The following is a 14,985-nucleotide window of genomic DNA, read 5'->3' on the forward strand; positions in this document are numbered from 1 at the left end:
CACAGCCATGCACAGTCCATGGTCTCCCTTGCTCTGGCTGCCTGACAGCAAATGCCATCAAAAAAAATCTGAATTAAGGAGCTTTGCTAGGCTGACACACTGCACCTAAGGGGCTGTTAGCTTTCTTCTGTGAAGACTTCCTCCTAGGGAAAAAGCCTTTACCTAAATCCAAGGAGTTTTTGCCTGATTCCTATGCCTTTTCTTTGCCTTTACATTTCTGCTGAGGCTTCTTCCCATGCTGGAGTGTCCATGGATGCTCAGGACAGCTGAGCTGTGGGAGCAGATCCAGCTCCTGCCAGCCCTGTCTTCCTGAGCAGGAGAAACACAGCAGGAGGGTGACATGATCCCTGACTCCTAAAGCTGTTCCTTCCCCATGGAGAGCTTCTGGCTGAGACTGAAATTTTAGAAGCTCCAGGCAGAGAGCACAGTGCACTTGGGTGCACCACTGGGCCAGGCAGGGAGCTGAAGAGCTGCTTGGGCACAAAAAGAAGCTGCAGTTGGGGAGAAGTTGATCTTTTGCATTTCTCAAAAACATAAGACAATGTTGCTCTTTCAGGAGTAATTATGCTAATTCCTGCGCTTATAAACTTGTCTTTGTCCATGAAAATTGCTTGGAATTTATAGCAAGCCATGTTTTCCCCAGCCAGGCAGAGAGTTTCTTGTCTCTTTTCTTGGCTCCCTTTTTGGGTTCTCTTGAAGAGGAGAGAGAGAGAGAGCCTCCAAAGAGCTTGGACATTTCTCCCAGTCAGCACAGCTAGCCCTGGCAGGGTGGCTACGCTGCAATGGACCATCCAAACCTGGCAGGCACTGCTGTCATCATGTCCCACCTCCCTGCCACATTCAAGTCCTGGATCCATGCTCCACTGTAATCTGCCTCAGCCTGACTGAGGAAGCTGCTCCCAAGCTCAGCTCCTCAGCACTCCGGGGAAACCAACCTGTTTTCACCCGAGCACGCTGAGAGCAAAGCCTTGTCATTGTTTCCTCTGTGCAAGTCGTGGCAAGGTGAGAAAGCCTTGCTGGCAGTGTGGCAAAGGGAAGAGGTGGATGTGAATGGGACTGGGAAACAAGAGCTTTTTCGGAGAGAAGCTCACTTGGAGAGGAAGAAAAATTTCCAAAGTGTGTTGGTTTTTTAGAGAGATTCAGGTAGGTGCTGTAGATTTCCCTTGATAGGGAAGATGGAGTATGCATGCAGGAGACGTTTTGGGGATCCTTTGAGGCTGACAGATCCATGGGTACCTTTCTCCTGCAGTTGGAGTGGATTTCAGAGCTGGTTTGTGTGCAAGAATGCTGTTTGTTTGGGGGGAATGCTGACAAGTGTCTGTGCCCCAGGTGCAGTCACCAGTGGACTCGGCCACGCTGTCCCCAGTGGAAAGGACGGCAGCCTGGGTGTTCAACAACGGGCAGTACGAGGACACCAAGAAGGACACGGCTCAGAACCTGGATGAAATCAAACATGCTGAGAAGGTGATTTTAATCTCTGTGCAGCCAGCTTGGGGGTGGCACTGAGTGCTGTTCACCCCACAGCGAGTTCAGAGGGATTTTGGGGCTCTGCTGTCACAGCGTCACACATTCTCACACAGGTTATACTGGTTATAGTGATCACTAATTCAGTAAATAAAGTAAGTCAGGATTGTTAACCTGACTGAGCATAGCTTAGAGACATGTACAGGGACTGTGCAGGGCTTGTAGCTCAGCTTTCATCAGTAGCAGCAGTCACATTTTGTCTTGGCCTTCTCCTGAGGCAAATACCTCAGAAGTATTGTATGTCACTCAGGTACTGCACAGAAATCTGTGGGATCTGGTTTTGAAAGTGTCTGTTTTTTCAGGAGTAGATCCCAATTTTCCAAATACAGTTTTACAGCCGTTTGTTGCTGTGGGGATGGAGTTGTTGTGTAAGAGGTTTGGTATTTTGAGAAGGCAGAAGAGTGAGGAGGAGAACATTTGGTGGAAAAAGAAGCAGAAACATAGGATTGTTAGAAAAGGTGAATGAACCCAAAATAAAGGAGTATATTGAGATTCATGACACTATTGCAGAAATGATTTCCCATGGAGACAAGAGGAACAAAATCTCAGCCAAGTAACCTGACAGGCTCTGGTTTGCAGTGACTGGCTTGCTCTGACCTGCCCTGATTGATTAGGTTCTGAAGAGTGAGTTATTTGGGTCCCACACAGGTCTGGGTTTGTAAGTTTGGGCAGCCCACACCATTTCTGCAGTTGAGTACTGTTAGCAGCATCTGCCTGAGAACTGCTGGAGTCTGGAGTGAGGCAGGGTGTGACCAGTCAGGGCTGAGGAGCCATGTCAGAGCCCTCTGACAGCTTGAATTGTGCTGCAGAGTGATACCCCACAGCGTGGGAGCAGCTTGATGCCCAGTGGGAGCCCACGTGCTCCTTCTCTATGGTCACCCACTCTATGTGTTTGCTTCCCACTTCCTTTACTTCAGTCAGCTCATTTTTCATTAGGAAAAAAAACCAAACAAACAACAACAACACTCCCTTAAAGAGCATGAGAGCTTTATAACAATCTGATCTCTCCTTTTTTCCTCCTTTTCCTCTGATTCCCTCCTGCCCCCCTGGCACCCCCAGTACGAGCAGGAGATCGCCAAGCTGAAGGAGCGGCTGCGCGTGTCCAGCCGCCGGCTGGAGGAGTATGAGCGGCGGCTGCTGGTGCAGGAGCAGCAGATGCAGAAGCTGCTCACAGACTACAAGTCTCGGCTGGAGGACAGTGAGGACAGGCTGCGCAGGCAGCAGGAGGAGAAGGACAGCCAGATGAAAAGTATCATCAGCAGGTGAGGCTTGGGGAAGCTCGGGGCTTGGTGGGACAAGTGCTCCCCTGTGTCGCTCCATCCTTAGAGCTGAAGAAGCGGGGATGCAGGTATGGAAACTTGCCTGAGATTGTCAGGAAAGGAAAAGAAAATATTTATGAATTGTTAACTTAGGTCTCTGTTGTGCTTGCTATAGGGTTTTGTTGTTGTTTGGAATCTGTACATGAGATTAATTTTTCAGAGTAGTGGCATTTTTTGTAATGTCCATTCTGCAAATAACAAAGTTGCCACTGGGAGTGTCAGATGGAGAGATAAGCTTTCCTGAGAGCAGCAGAATTCTTCTCTTGGAGAGCCAAGAGAAGCAGAGAAATCAAACCAACAGCCCAGAGTACCTGAAACACTTGGGAATAATATTAAACTGTCCTAATTTGTCCCTCTCTTTTCTCATCAGACTCATGGCTGTTGAAGAGGAGCTGAAAAAGGATCACGCTGAGATGCAAGCAGTCATTGATGCAAAGCAGAAAATCATTGATGCACAGGTAAGTAAAGAGCTCAGGATCTCCCAGAACCTGTGTGTAGAACCTGTTACTGGTCCCTCTCTCCTGCCCCAGCACTGTTCTCTATCTTCCAAGCTGTATCAGCCTGCAGTGTCAGACATGTCACTTATTGCCTCTGGGGGATAACTGGGGGCTTTAATTAATACTGTCTGACCTGGGCTTTGAGGCAGCCTGGCAACAAATTCCAGGACTGATCCCGTCTCCAAAACCTTTGCTACTTTGTGAGATCCCAATGGAGTAAAGGAATAGCAGTACGTTGTGTAGATGTTGTTCCAAGTGTGGGCCTGGGACCTCTGGGAAAGCTGTGCCTCACCCCAGCATAGTTCAGCTGCCATGTGCATGCATCTCAGCTGTGCCAGCAACAGCATGGCTTTGGACAGTGGAGTCCAGGAAAGAGAATGCTGCAAAGGAGCATTGTGCTGGGAATGTCCCGTGGGGCATTTCACCCCGGCAGTGCTGGGGAAATGCCCATTTCCCACAAACCTGCAGCTCCCACCTCGGCCACCCGGGCAGCTGTGGGGAGGGAACCCAGCGGGAAGTGCATGTGGGTGTATCCTGTGGGGTCATTCCAGCTTTTCCTCTGTGTCTGTGCTGATCCCACAACAGAACCTGGGACTGGTTTGAATCTGCCTGTCGTGTGACGTTTGTGGTATTTGCATTTGGAGGGTCTCTTTCCTGCTTCTGGGCTTTTCAGTAGCTCCAACTGGAAACCTTTATTAATTTTTTCAGGAATAACCTAAATTATTCCCTACACAAAGACTGGTGGTGGGAGTCTCAGCTGAACACGGTTAAACATGGCATTGGGGTATTAGAAATATTTGAACTCATGTGGACCTGTAGGGGAAATATGAAGCAGCAAAGAGCTGTGTTTTTTTGAGATAGGCACAGTCAGGGCATCTCGCTGTTACAGACATGGAATGGCAGCTCATCCAGGCAGCAGCCTGCATTCTGAAATGGGTGGGTGCATTTTTCATCTGCCTCAAGAAGGTGGAAGGGGCACAGAGCAAATGTGCAAAGTGATTCTCAGAGAGGAGAGATTGTACTGAGTAAGAAACTTGCCTGTTACCTGTGTATGCCAGGAGTCTCTCAGCCTTGGTGTTGGTTATGGGCTAGCAAGGTGGAGCATGGGCCACTGTGATCCCAGTGTCACCAGCTGTCAGAGGAGACCACTGCTGACTTGTGAGACCTTCAGACCCTCAGGGCTGGAAAGATGTAGTCCTTGATCGCGCTTCATCAAGGGATGCAGCATTTATCACCTGTGGTGGAAACTGGTGAAAAAACAGGAGCAAAATAGCAGCCTGAATGATTTCTCTCTTTCTTGGGCAAGCAAGGTCACTGGCAAACCTCAACTGTGCTTCACTGTCAGGCAGCACATGGGGGAAGTGCAGTTGTCACTGTCTTTCCTCGAGTACATGAGCAGAGGAGGAAACTGGTGAAAGATTCAGAACAGACTCACCAGGGGAGCCCAGGTGTCTGCTGGGTGCTGTAGCAATGCTTGAAGTCGTGCTTGGAAGATTTTATTGAGTCTGATTTCTTCAGTGGCTAGAAAAGGAAAGGTCTTTTTTCTGTGTGAGATTCATTGAGTGGGACTGGAACCTGACTGAAGAGTTAAAGGCTGCCAGGAGCAGCAGTGACCTGGGATCCTGTGCTTAGGGACACTGGCCTGGCATGGTTTGAGGGGTGCAGTGCAGCTCCCAGCACTGCCCCAGGCACACAGACACCAGCTGTTCTCCTGGCTCTGGAGCCTGAGCAGGGATAGGTCTGGCCAGACTCTCCTCGGAGCGGTGCAGCTGCAGAGAGAACTGGCCCGGTTGCTATTGCAAGTGACATCTCCACTGTGTTAAATTACAGGTCATAAATGGGGATGAGATAATTCCAACAGGCAAGTAAACCAAATCAGTTTTCTAGCTGAGCAGTACCCAGTCCTGGCCCAGCACACTGACCTCCTACCCATTCCAGCTCCTCCTGTGCCCTGAGCGTGTGAGAGACGTGCCTGGTAGATCCAGTTTTCCTTTCAGTGAGAAGAAGCCTCTACTCACCAAGCTCGTGTTTTTAAGATTGATTTTCCAAGTGTGGATTTTCAGCAGTTTTGCAGACTGGCTCAGTGAGTGCTCAGCAGTGTCTGAAAACACCCAGCCTTTCATTCTCAACTCTTTGGAAAGATTTTTCAGAAATTTTTCAGGGAAAGTTTCAGGAGGAAAATTCTCATTTTAAATTGTATGTTCCAGGTGAAATACAGTTGGAGGAGTAGGAGCTTTGCCTGGCTGAGGAGCACATTCCTGCTGAGGCAGTTGTGTTCTGCAGAGTTCATTTCAGCATGGGAGGAAAGGCCTGCAACTCCTTGGCTCCATGTTCTCCCTGCTCCTATCAGCTGGATTGGGGTGAGGGCTAAGGCAGGCCTTGTGCCTCGTGTCTCCTCCTCCTCTGTTGGCTTTACACAGAGCTTGGTATCTTCAGGGCTGTAACAAAAGCAGGGTTTAAATTCTGCTTTGTTTTTGCACCCAAGCACTCATCCCTGTGGGGGAGCCTGCTGAGAAAAGCAGACATTGCTGATTAGTGCTGTAGCACACACTGATGTGCTGGGATCCCTGTCCCAAGGGGCTGTGGTAGCACATGAGTCTCCTGAGCAGTGTGTCTGAACTGTTCCTTGTTGTTTATGCCTCCTGTGCATCATTTTCCCCTCCATTTTGTTTCTCAATGGGCTGGACTGGGAAGAGTTTCCATGTGCAGCTTCTTTTGGTTGAGCAAATAAGACATTCTCCCTTCTTAAAGAACAAAAGCCAATCAGTTGGTGGCATGGAGAGCAGAATTACCTTCCTGCTGTCCCTAGCACTGCATTATTATTTTTTGGGGGGGGAATGATGGAAATTGTCATCTCTGATTATGCCAACAACTCCTTGGTTTGCCCCTCTAGTGCTGTATCCCACTGTTAGCAGGCTGGGTGTGGTGATGGGTTGTGTCCATTTAGCAGCACACATCCCTGAGCTGTGTGCTCCCAGTGGAGGCTGGCACGTTCTGGTTCTGTGCAGGGACAATCCACCAGGCACGTGGATTCCAGGAGCCCCCCGAGCTGGAATGGGTCTAGGAGCAGCGTGTTCCATGTTTGTTCTTTGTGTTCTGTTGATGGCATCTTCCCTCCACCCACAGCGCCCTCTCCCCTCACCTCCAATAACCCTTGGCGTTAGCTTTGGCTGCTGCTTCTCTGTGTCGCTGTTGCACCGTCACCGCAGGCTGCCATTATCTGCTTTTTTTTATTATTATTTATTTCTTTATTTATGTATTTATTTCAAGCATCCCATGAGTTCACTCTGAGCACACTCCATCCAAAACACAGAGACAATCAGTCGGCAGATACCACTCGCACTTCTCTCTGCCAGATGAAATCCCCCCACCACTTTTATTTTCTGCTGCCTGTTTCTGTTTTTCTAATGTACTTCTAAAATCTAATACCAAAATTGGCTACCATTGTTATTAACACTGACACCCTCCCACTCCCCTGTGGCAAAACCCTGCCTGGCTGGGTGGAGCCTCCCTGCCTGGATCAATTCCCTGCTGTAACTCGGATTCATCGCGCAAAAAATTCCCGGAGGGACACAAGAAGCCCGTGGCACAGGAAAACAGAAAGAGGCAGACAGCCCATGTCGCCAGGGAATGCTGGCCCAGCTGCCTCTGCCCAGAGCCCAGCCAGGCCTGGACATGCAGCAGCTCTGACCCTGTTGGGGTGTCTTTGCAGGAGAAGAGGATCGTGTTCCTGGACTCGGCCAACACGCGCCTGATGAGCGCCCTGACGCAGGTAAAGGAGCGCTACACCATGCACGTCCGGAATGGCAACCCTCCCAAGCTTTCCATCACGGAGAATGGTGAATTTAAGAACAGCAGTTTCTAATCCTGCAGGTGCTGCCAACCACCTCCGTGGAAGAGCAAGGCAGAGCGGAGCCAAGACCCCTCACCGTCACTGATTGTTGCACATAGTTCTTCTGTACAAGGAAAATTGTATTGTTTGAAGATTGTACTGTTTGAAGATTGTTCTAAAATTGTTTTAGAATTGTATTTTAAAAATTGTATTTTAAATTGTTTTAAGATAGTATTGTACATTCAATAAAATTGAAAAAGCAACTCCGGAGGGTGGGCTTTAATTCCCCACTCAGGGCCAGGAGAACTAGGCTCCCCAGAATAAGTCCTTGTGGATCACTGTGTAAATAGAGGGAGCTCTTGGGTTGTGTACAGAAAATGCCAATGTAATATACCAAAAGGAAGTGAATACTGTAGATTTTTTAATTATTGCTATTTTTTTTATTATTGTTATTATTATGTTGTTGTTATTGTTGTTGTTGTTGTTTTTCTCTTGTTGAAAGCACTGCAGTCCTGGGAGGAGGAAGAGGGGAGTGTGTGTGTGTGTGTGTTGTGGGTGAGAGAGGTGAGCAGTGGGTGACCCGAGACAGCAGCTGGCTGATAAAAGGACATGAGTGGAGTGAAATTAATTCCATAGGAAAACTCCTCAGCTGGGTTTATTCCCCTCTCCCCCAGCTGGTCTTTAGCTGAATGCAAACTTGATAGCAAAAGTTTTAGCAAGAGAACTGGCTCTTGCTGTGTCCCGTACCTACTTTGGATAGGACTCTGTCATAAAACAGTCTCTCCGAAGGGGGTACACAGTGGGAGCAGCAAGCTGGGTTCCTGGAATTTGCACAGTCAGGCTTCCTGTCAGACAGAGGGAATCTGCAGGATTCTGTGGTAGAATTTTTTCTTTTTTACCCCAGTTCTAATGCAGTTTTATATTTTCTGTTTTGGAGGATTTACAGACCTGTAAATATGTTTTTTAATGATTTCTAGCCAATCCCCACCATAGGCCCCCTGCAGCGGCACCCTGAATTCCCTCTCTGCTCTCCACCAGGAACAGACAGGTTAATCCTCTTGGGAAAGGGCTAACCAAAGGGTGCCCATGCCCAGCACAGGAAATTCCATATGCAAAAGTCCCTTTTTCTAGAGGATTTCTGTATTTTAATGCTTGCTTATTTTCAGTATTTCAGCCACTTGCTTAGCCAGTGTAGTTCCAATGAAAGGTGCTTTCTGCACTTTTGTTGAAAGATCTTCCATTTCTGCTCAAATTTTCCTTTCTCTGGATACTTTAAAGGGTTGGGGGTTTTTTAGTTCTGTACACAGCAGGATTTTTCAGGAATTTTGACTAAGCTTTTGCCTCCAATTCCTTTCTGTTGTGTTTCATAGAAGCATGATTGCAGACTGTATGTGAATGGGATATCGCTCCAAAGTGACCTTCTCCTGGGAGATAGTGACATTCACAACCTGTAACAGATGAACTGTAAATGGCTTGGTATTGGCAATTCTCATGATTTCATTAAGTGCCACAATATTTAATCTGAGAGAGGGTTGGTTTTTTTTAATCCTAGATTCTGGAGTCAAGTGTGAATTTTTATTTCCAGCTTTTGCTGGGCATTTCTAGCCCTCAGACTCTCACAGTAAAATTATTGCAGCATTGATTGAAACTGTTAATTACAGAAACATACCAGTAACAGTGAATGTGATTAACCATTCACACATGCTGTGGAAATTGGAAAAGTTTGCTTCAATTTGAGGCAAAACCTTGAGAGGTGCCTCAGTGTGGGCCTGTCTCATGAAAAACACAGGAGTGTCTAAGCCAGTTCCCTGCACATGAATTATTGGCAATACCAAGACCCACACCTGGTGTCTGTTGCCAAGTTTGCCTGGTTTTTGGAAATTAATTCATCCCAGCTCAGTGGCTGATGCAGGAGGTGGCAGAGCAGTGTGTGTGCTCTGGCTGTCACCATGCTCAAGCTACCATCAGCATCCATATGTGTTCTGTGCATCAGTGCAGAGACCCCTGTGCTGTAGGGAGTGTGTGCATCAATCCCAGCCAGGCCTTCTGGGGCACAGCAGTGAGCTGGGATTTGGGATCAATGCTCAGCTCTTTGGGATCAAAGCTGCTCCGGCTGCTGGGCCAGGACTCGGTGCTGCCACACCTGAGGTTGTGCTCTGCATTGGCTCGGTAGTGGTTACTTTTCCATACTTTCCAAACCGTCTTCCAGCTCTAAATCCTTGCTGACCTCTGATGTTTTATTCCTCAAACTGTGCCTTTGAGTTCCTCCTTTCTCCTTTCAGGCATCGCAGCCGTAGCAACTTCTCCAGTTTGTGTTCAGCAGTCACTGAGGGCCTCTTTTACACAGACCCTTTTTGTGGGCTGTTTCTGTGGGATCTGCACGTCCCTGTAGCCATGTACTGTATTTGCACAGCTGTAGCATGGGGGAATGTGCTCCCATTCCTTTTGGGATGGGCATGGGACCTGCTCCCTTGTGGCACCGTGCAGGTGACATGGGTGTGCTGTGACTGAGGTGTGAGTGAGTAGTGCCCGTGGGGCTGCACTGACAGAACAAGGCAGAGGCAGATGGGTTGTTCTAGGAGAGATATTCTGGCATTATTTTATTATTCTGTGGAGCTCCCCAGTGCTCTGGTAATGCCAGAGGTCCCTGGCTGGGCTGTGTGGTTTGTTGCTGAGGGCTCTGAGGTGTCCACTTTGGTTTCTGCAATAGGGGCAGCATTTCAGCCTGGATTTTTCGAGGGGAAATAATCCCTGCCCCGATATTAGTGAGGTCTTTGGCACTGCATCATTCCAGTACTGTACCTTCTCCTGTGTGTTTCTCAAGCTTGTAGAATGCTTATAGGAAAAAGCAGTGGCTCTCTCAGGGCCTGACCCCTCTCTGTGGTCTCACAGCTCGTTGCTAGGCTGGTTGTTTCTCTGCTCTTTCAGTTTCTCCCCTAAGGTGCCAGGCGTGCTGCTCCAGCTCCTGGAGTGGCTGCCTGCCGACCCCGGAGGGGTGAAGGTTGCAGAGTCAGTGCTGCAAGACTGGAATTGATCTGCTGCAGCACAAACACTGCTTCTGAGTCCTGCAGGCAGCTGTCTCTCCGAGTTTGTTACCAAGCAGCCTTCCAGAAAAATTTTCAGCCGCCTGAAGCTGACAATATGGGAAAATGCCAGTTTCTATTTTGTCCAGACTGATGAAGTCCAAGTGGCACTAAACCACGGGTCTGTTCAGGAGCAGGAGCCCTGCCTGAGCCTGGCCCCATTTGGGGTTAGACCCGTGGCCAGTGGGCTCTGCAGCAGTGAGGGATGATGGAGTGTGTGGCAGATGCTGGCTCTGGGTTCACACTCTGAGCAAAGGCTGATGGCTGAGTCTAATGCTGTGCAAGGAGCTGCTGCTCTCACTGGGGAGCAGATGAAGTAGTGCAGGAAAAATTGGATAGCCTGGAGGAGGAACACTCATATTCCTCAGACTGAACAGGAAAGTCACCCCATCCTGCTGTCTCAGTCCATGCTGGCCACGTTGTTACTGTTCTAGGAGGGTTCTCTCCAAACCTCAAAGCCACCTGGGCTTCCTGAGAGCTCAGGAGAAGCTCAGGCCAGCACAGCAGGGCAGGGAGATGGAGCAGCCTCCTGTGTGTGGCCTCTTGGCAGGTTGTGTGTGGTGTCTGCAGTGTGTGAGGTGAGCAGGGGGACAAGGGACAGGCTCTGAGAGGACAGAGGGAACAGCCTAGGGGCAGCACCCTGTAAATTCCTGTTCTTTGCAACTCTAGGAATTCAGGCCTTTTTTATTTTAGTGAAAATAGATTTCACATCTAGGAATTACCAACTGTTACTTCCCTGGTGTATCAGAATTGGGCAGCTTTTTACAAAAACACAGATCCATACAGCTACACATTTTGCCACATTCCTCACCAGTGGCATAACTCAGGCAGGAGAATCTACAGGAGCATGGAAAGGGATGTGTGTGTTTTCTACTTAGAGAATATGAGGTGTATCCACTAATAAATTCTTTATCCATCTAATAAATCATCAAATAAATGGGATTTATTTTGCATTTATGTAATTGCTTTGGTTTGGCTGTGAGTTTTCCCCCCATGATATAATCATATCATATTTTGATGCTTGCATAAACCCACCAGCTTTTGACTCTGAAACCCATGAATTTTACAGCCATGTCCATGGAATGTGTCAGCAATACTTACTTGCGTGGATGAATTCTGCTTGTGTTCTGCAAAAATGTCTGTGTTGTTCCTGGAAAACAATTTCTGTCTGAGTTGAACCATCACATGTATTTCCATCAGTGGTGGGTATGGTCAGCCACAGGTATCCAGCTGAGTCTGCCAGAGGGAAAAGGGTTAAATTTAGGTGATGTTTTTAGGTGTTTCCTTCTCCACAGTCAGTTAACTCCCAGGAGAATGAGCATGTCCTTACAGATCATGCCTGCCAGGAATCCTACCTGCAAAAATAGATTTTCTGTCTCAAGGGCCTTAATAAGAGTGTTACTACACAGAACTGTTCTACAATGATAGCTCTAAATAATTTATTTTTTATTTCAACAAAGTACACCTTTAAAAAGGAATAAACTTGTTTTTCAAGCCGTATTTTTATGCTTGTAGCACTGGACTGTTTGGTCTCTGAGATCCATTTCTGCATTTCATTGCCTGGGTTTGTTCTAAAGAAGATTTATTTTTGTTCTGTGAATAATTTTTGAAGGTTCTTGTAATATGTACAGATATAGATACATTTGAGGACTTTTATTGATATTCCTACAAAGAATACAAATAAACTTTAACTTTAAAGAGTTTGGACTCTGTAAACTTACACTGATTTCAAGTCCCCCTCTTTTCTGTGCTCTGTGGTTGTGTTTGTGTAACACAAACACATTTGTGTTTGTGGAGGGGAGGGGTGGAGGGGAGGGAATTCCCACTGTGACAAAATGTTTGGGACAGAGCAGCTCCCGCCTGGAGCAGCCTGAGCAAACCCGGGATCAATTCCTGAGTCCTGAGGCTGGGAAATGTCTGGCATTGTGGAGTGAGAGAGCGACAAGCTGTGGAGACACGGAGAACTGCTCTCGGCTTCCTTTGGCCGTGGGGTTTTTCACTGAGCGCTGAGAAGTGTCCGTGTATTAATTAACGTGGTTTTTCCCCTCCCGCCAGCCCAGGGAATGTCATCAGCCCGGTTTTCCTGTTCAGTCCATTGCTCAATTACACACTCACACAGCAGCCCAAAGCTGTTGGAGGCATGGACGTGCAGAGGGATATTATTTACAGGTTCACATCAAATGCTGGATTCTAAGATATTTACATTTATTCTTCATACTTTTATGAAATTTTGTGTATAGTGAATAGGAAAACCTTCCACAGTGAACTTACTGAGTGTAAAATCCGTTCTCAGGGGACTGTTTTGGGAAAGTCTCTATTTTCATTTCACAGAATGATTCTTTCTCGGCAGTTTGGAGGCCTGCAGGATGCACCGGGCAGCGCTGCGGTGCCTCGGGGCCGGCCCTGCCCCGGCGCTCCGCTCCATCCCCGGCGTGTCCCGCCCGCTGCTGCCGGGGCGCTGCCGGGGCAGGACCCGCGGCTGTCCGGGCGGGAGGGGACACGGCCCGCGGCCCTGCAGGAGGGGCAGCCGCCAGTTCCCTGCCCCTGGCCCTGCCGGGCACAGCCCCGGCTCCGCAGCCCGCGCAGGAGGACAGGAGGGGCCGGGACAGGAGGGACGGGAGGAGGGCGGACCTGGCGGGCACAGCGGGGCCGGGGCCGTGGCTGCTGCCGTGGGTCGGGGAAGGGAACAGGGGCAGAATCGGCGGGAGAGGGACGGGAAGGGGGAAACAAGCGAAGGCTGTGCCGAGGGAAGGTGAGGTGGGGGTGAGCACTGTACAAATACCAGAGGATGGCGCTGGGATAATACAGCGACAACTGGGGCATGTCTGGGCTTTTCTGTCCCAAACTCGGGCTTTTAATCCTGCAGAGGGCTTTGAATTCCACTTTACTCCGCTGTGTAAAACTGTGTGTGAATGTGCAAATTCTCCTCCCATTTGCAGCCACTCTGGACAGGAGCTCTCACTCTTGCAGTTCACTTGGGCAATTCCTCGGGACAGGCTCCCCCCCAAGAGCCCTCCTGGCCGAAGGATGCAAGTGTACAACCCTGATTTCCAAGGATGTGAGCTGCTGCTCAGCGTAAAGCAGCAGCTGCTGCTCAGATCCGTTAGCAGATGGAATAGCAATTTGCTTACACTGCGATATGACTGTCAGGAGGAGAGAGCCCTTGGTCTTGCTGGGACCCATCTCACATTGCTGTCCTTCACCTTTCCCCTGGTCCCACAGATTAAATATCCTCATGTCTCCAGAAGATGTATTAAATTCCTGCTTTTTGCTGTGAGGGGTAGATCAAATATCCTGGTTGTAGGCATGAAACCTGGCTACCTGTCTGTTCTTCCTGCAGCCAGCATGAATTCCTTGTCCTTACTCAGCTCCATCCCACTGATAAGATTGGAAATGTGAGTTCTGTGGACCTGAGCCCACTTTTCAGGACCCTCCTCAGCCCAGCTCAGTAGAAAAGCAGCCTGGGCTGAAATGGAAGAAACTGTTAGCAATATTTCAGATTCCATGGTGGCTGCCAGAGCAGGGCACTCGGGATAGATGTTCCCAGCACCCTCAAAGTTTACCCAGCTTTCACGCTATAATGGGACATAAAGGGCTTTCGTGTCACGAGCGGAGGGGGATCACAAGGGACAAATGCCCAGTGCTGACCCCAGTGAAGGATGATACAATGATGACAGAATCTAACTCAGAGTGAAACGTGACCTGCACAGAGATGAGTGATATTTCTCACTGCCTTTTCTCTGCTGTCCAGGCTTCTGTTGGCAGCAGGATGCAGATGGTGGGAGCAGTTCCTGCTCTGCTTGGCAAAGAGCAAGTTGTGCCTGCAGTGAGGGAGGAGGAGTTAAAGCTGAGCTCAGGATGCAGTTACTCAGCCTCACGAGGGTCAGACATGGACCATCCATGCTGGACACCCCCTGAAACCCGACTATGGGTTGTTGCTGCTGGAGGGGCTGTTCTGAGGGTTTGCCCTTCCTCTCTTAGAGCACAGGTGTCACACACAGGGGCTGTGACTCCCTGAGCATTCCACAGCCATGCAGAGCATCCTGCTGCAGAGCCAGCAGCATCTCTGCAAGGAGGAGCTGCCCTTACCAGGGACACAAACTAGGAATGTCCAGTAAAAAGCAGCTCTCTGATGGCTTTGAAAAGATGCTGAAGGAATTTCAGTTCTTATCAGTGAGAGAATTTACTTTGGCTCCCCGTTAGCTGCAGTGGCTGGGAGCACACATCCCTTTGGACACAGGTTTGTACCTAGAACATGTCCCTGTTCCCTGGACCTCAGGTGTGGATCCTCAGCCTGTTGTCTCACAGTTCAAAGCTTCATTCTTGACTGACACCTCTCTGTGCACTGGTTCCCTCAGCACTTTCAAAGGACTTTTCCTAGGACTCAGGACTTCCCTGGTGGGAAGGATTGGTGAAGAAATTACTTCACTTTTCCTCAATACCAGAAGGTACTGCAAAAATTTGATTTATATTGTTGGATGGTTATTAGGACCAGGAAGGCCTGATGAACTTGGACCTGATAGAGACTGTCATAATTGGGATTAAGTAGAGCCTTTCAGATTTTTCTCATTTTTTGAGAAACTGAGTGGTAGCTCCCTGTCATATCAGGATCTGTGCTCTACTGGGGAGCATTTAGAAAGTCGTTGCTGCAGCAACCTAAGGCTAAAAAAGTGGATAAAATATTTGCCATCTCCTCTGGGGTTGACTGAAGGGCAGAGAAATTGCTGCTC

At 48.8% G+C, this 14,985-nt stretch overlaps 1 protein-coding gene across 5 annotated transcripts in view; it reads left to right on the forward strand.

Moving 5' to 3' along the window:
• RASAL2 (RAS protein activator like 2) overlaps positions 1-11,000 on the forward strand; it is a gene marked incomplete at its 5' end in the record, with an annotated part of 163,455 nt that extends 152,455 nt beyond the window's left edge. For 3 of the 5 annotated variants that reach the window (XM_083867829.1, XM_083867830.1, XM_083867826.1), the window contains 4 exons: positions 1,330-1,464; positions 2,584-2,786; positions 3,214-3,301; positions 7,053-7,299. In XM_083867829.1, the coding sequence (XP_083723955.1) occupies positions 1,330-1,464; positions 2,584-2,786; positions 3,214-3,301; positions 7,053-7,205 (579 nt within the window). In that variant the 3' untranslated portion in view covers positions 7,206-7,299. Of the gene's footprint in view, positions 1-1,329; positions 1,465-2,583; positions 2,787-3,213; positions 3,302-5,170; positions 5,253-7,052 lie in introns of those variants that run through there. The other 2 variants (XM_083867827.1, XM_083867828.1) reach the window with 2 other exon arrangements.
• Between the last annotated feature and the right edge of the window lie 3,985 nt (positions 11,001-14,985).

Source organism: Zosterops lateralis (genome assembly GCF_965231275.1).
Source record: "Zosterops lateralis genome assembly, chromosome: 9".
Taxonomy (NCBI): domain Eukaryota; kingdom Metazoa; phylum Chordata; class Aves; order Passeriformes; family Zosteropidae; genus Zosterops; species Zosterops lateralis.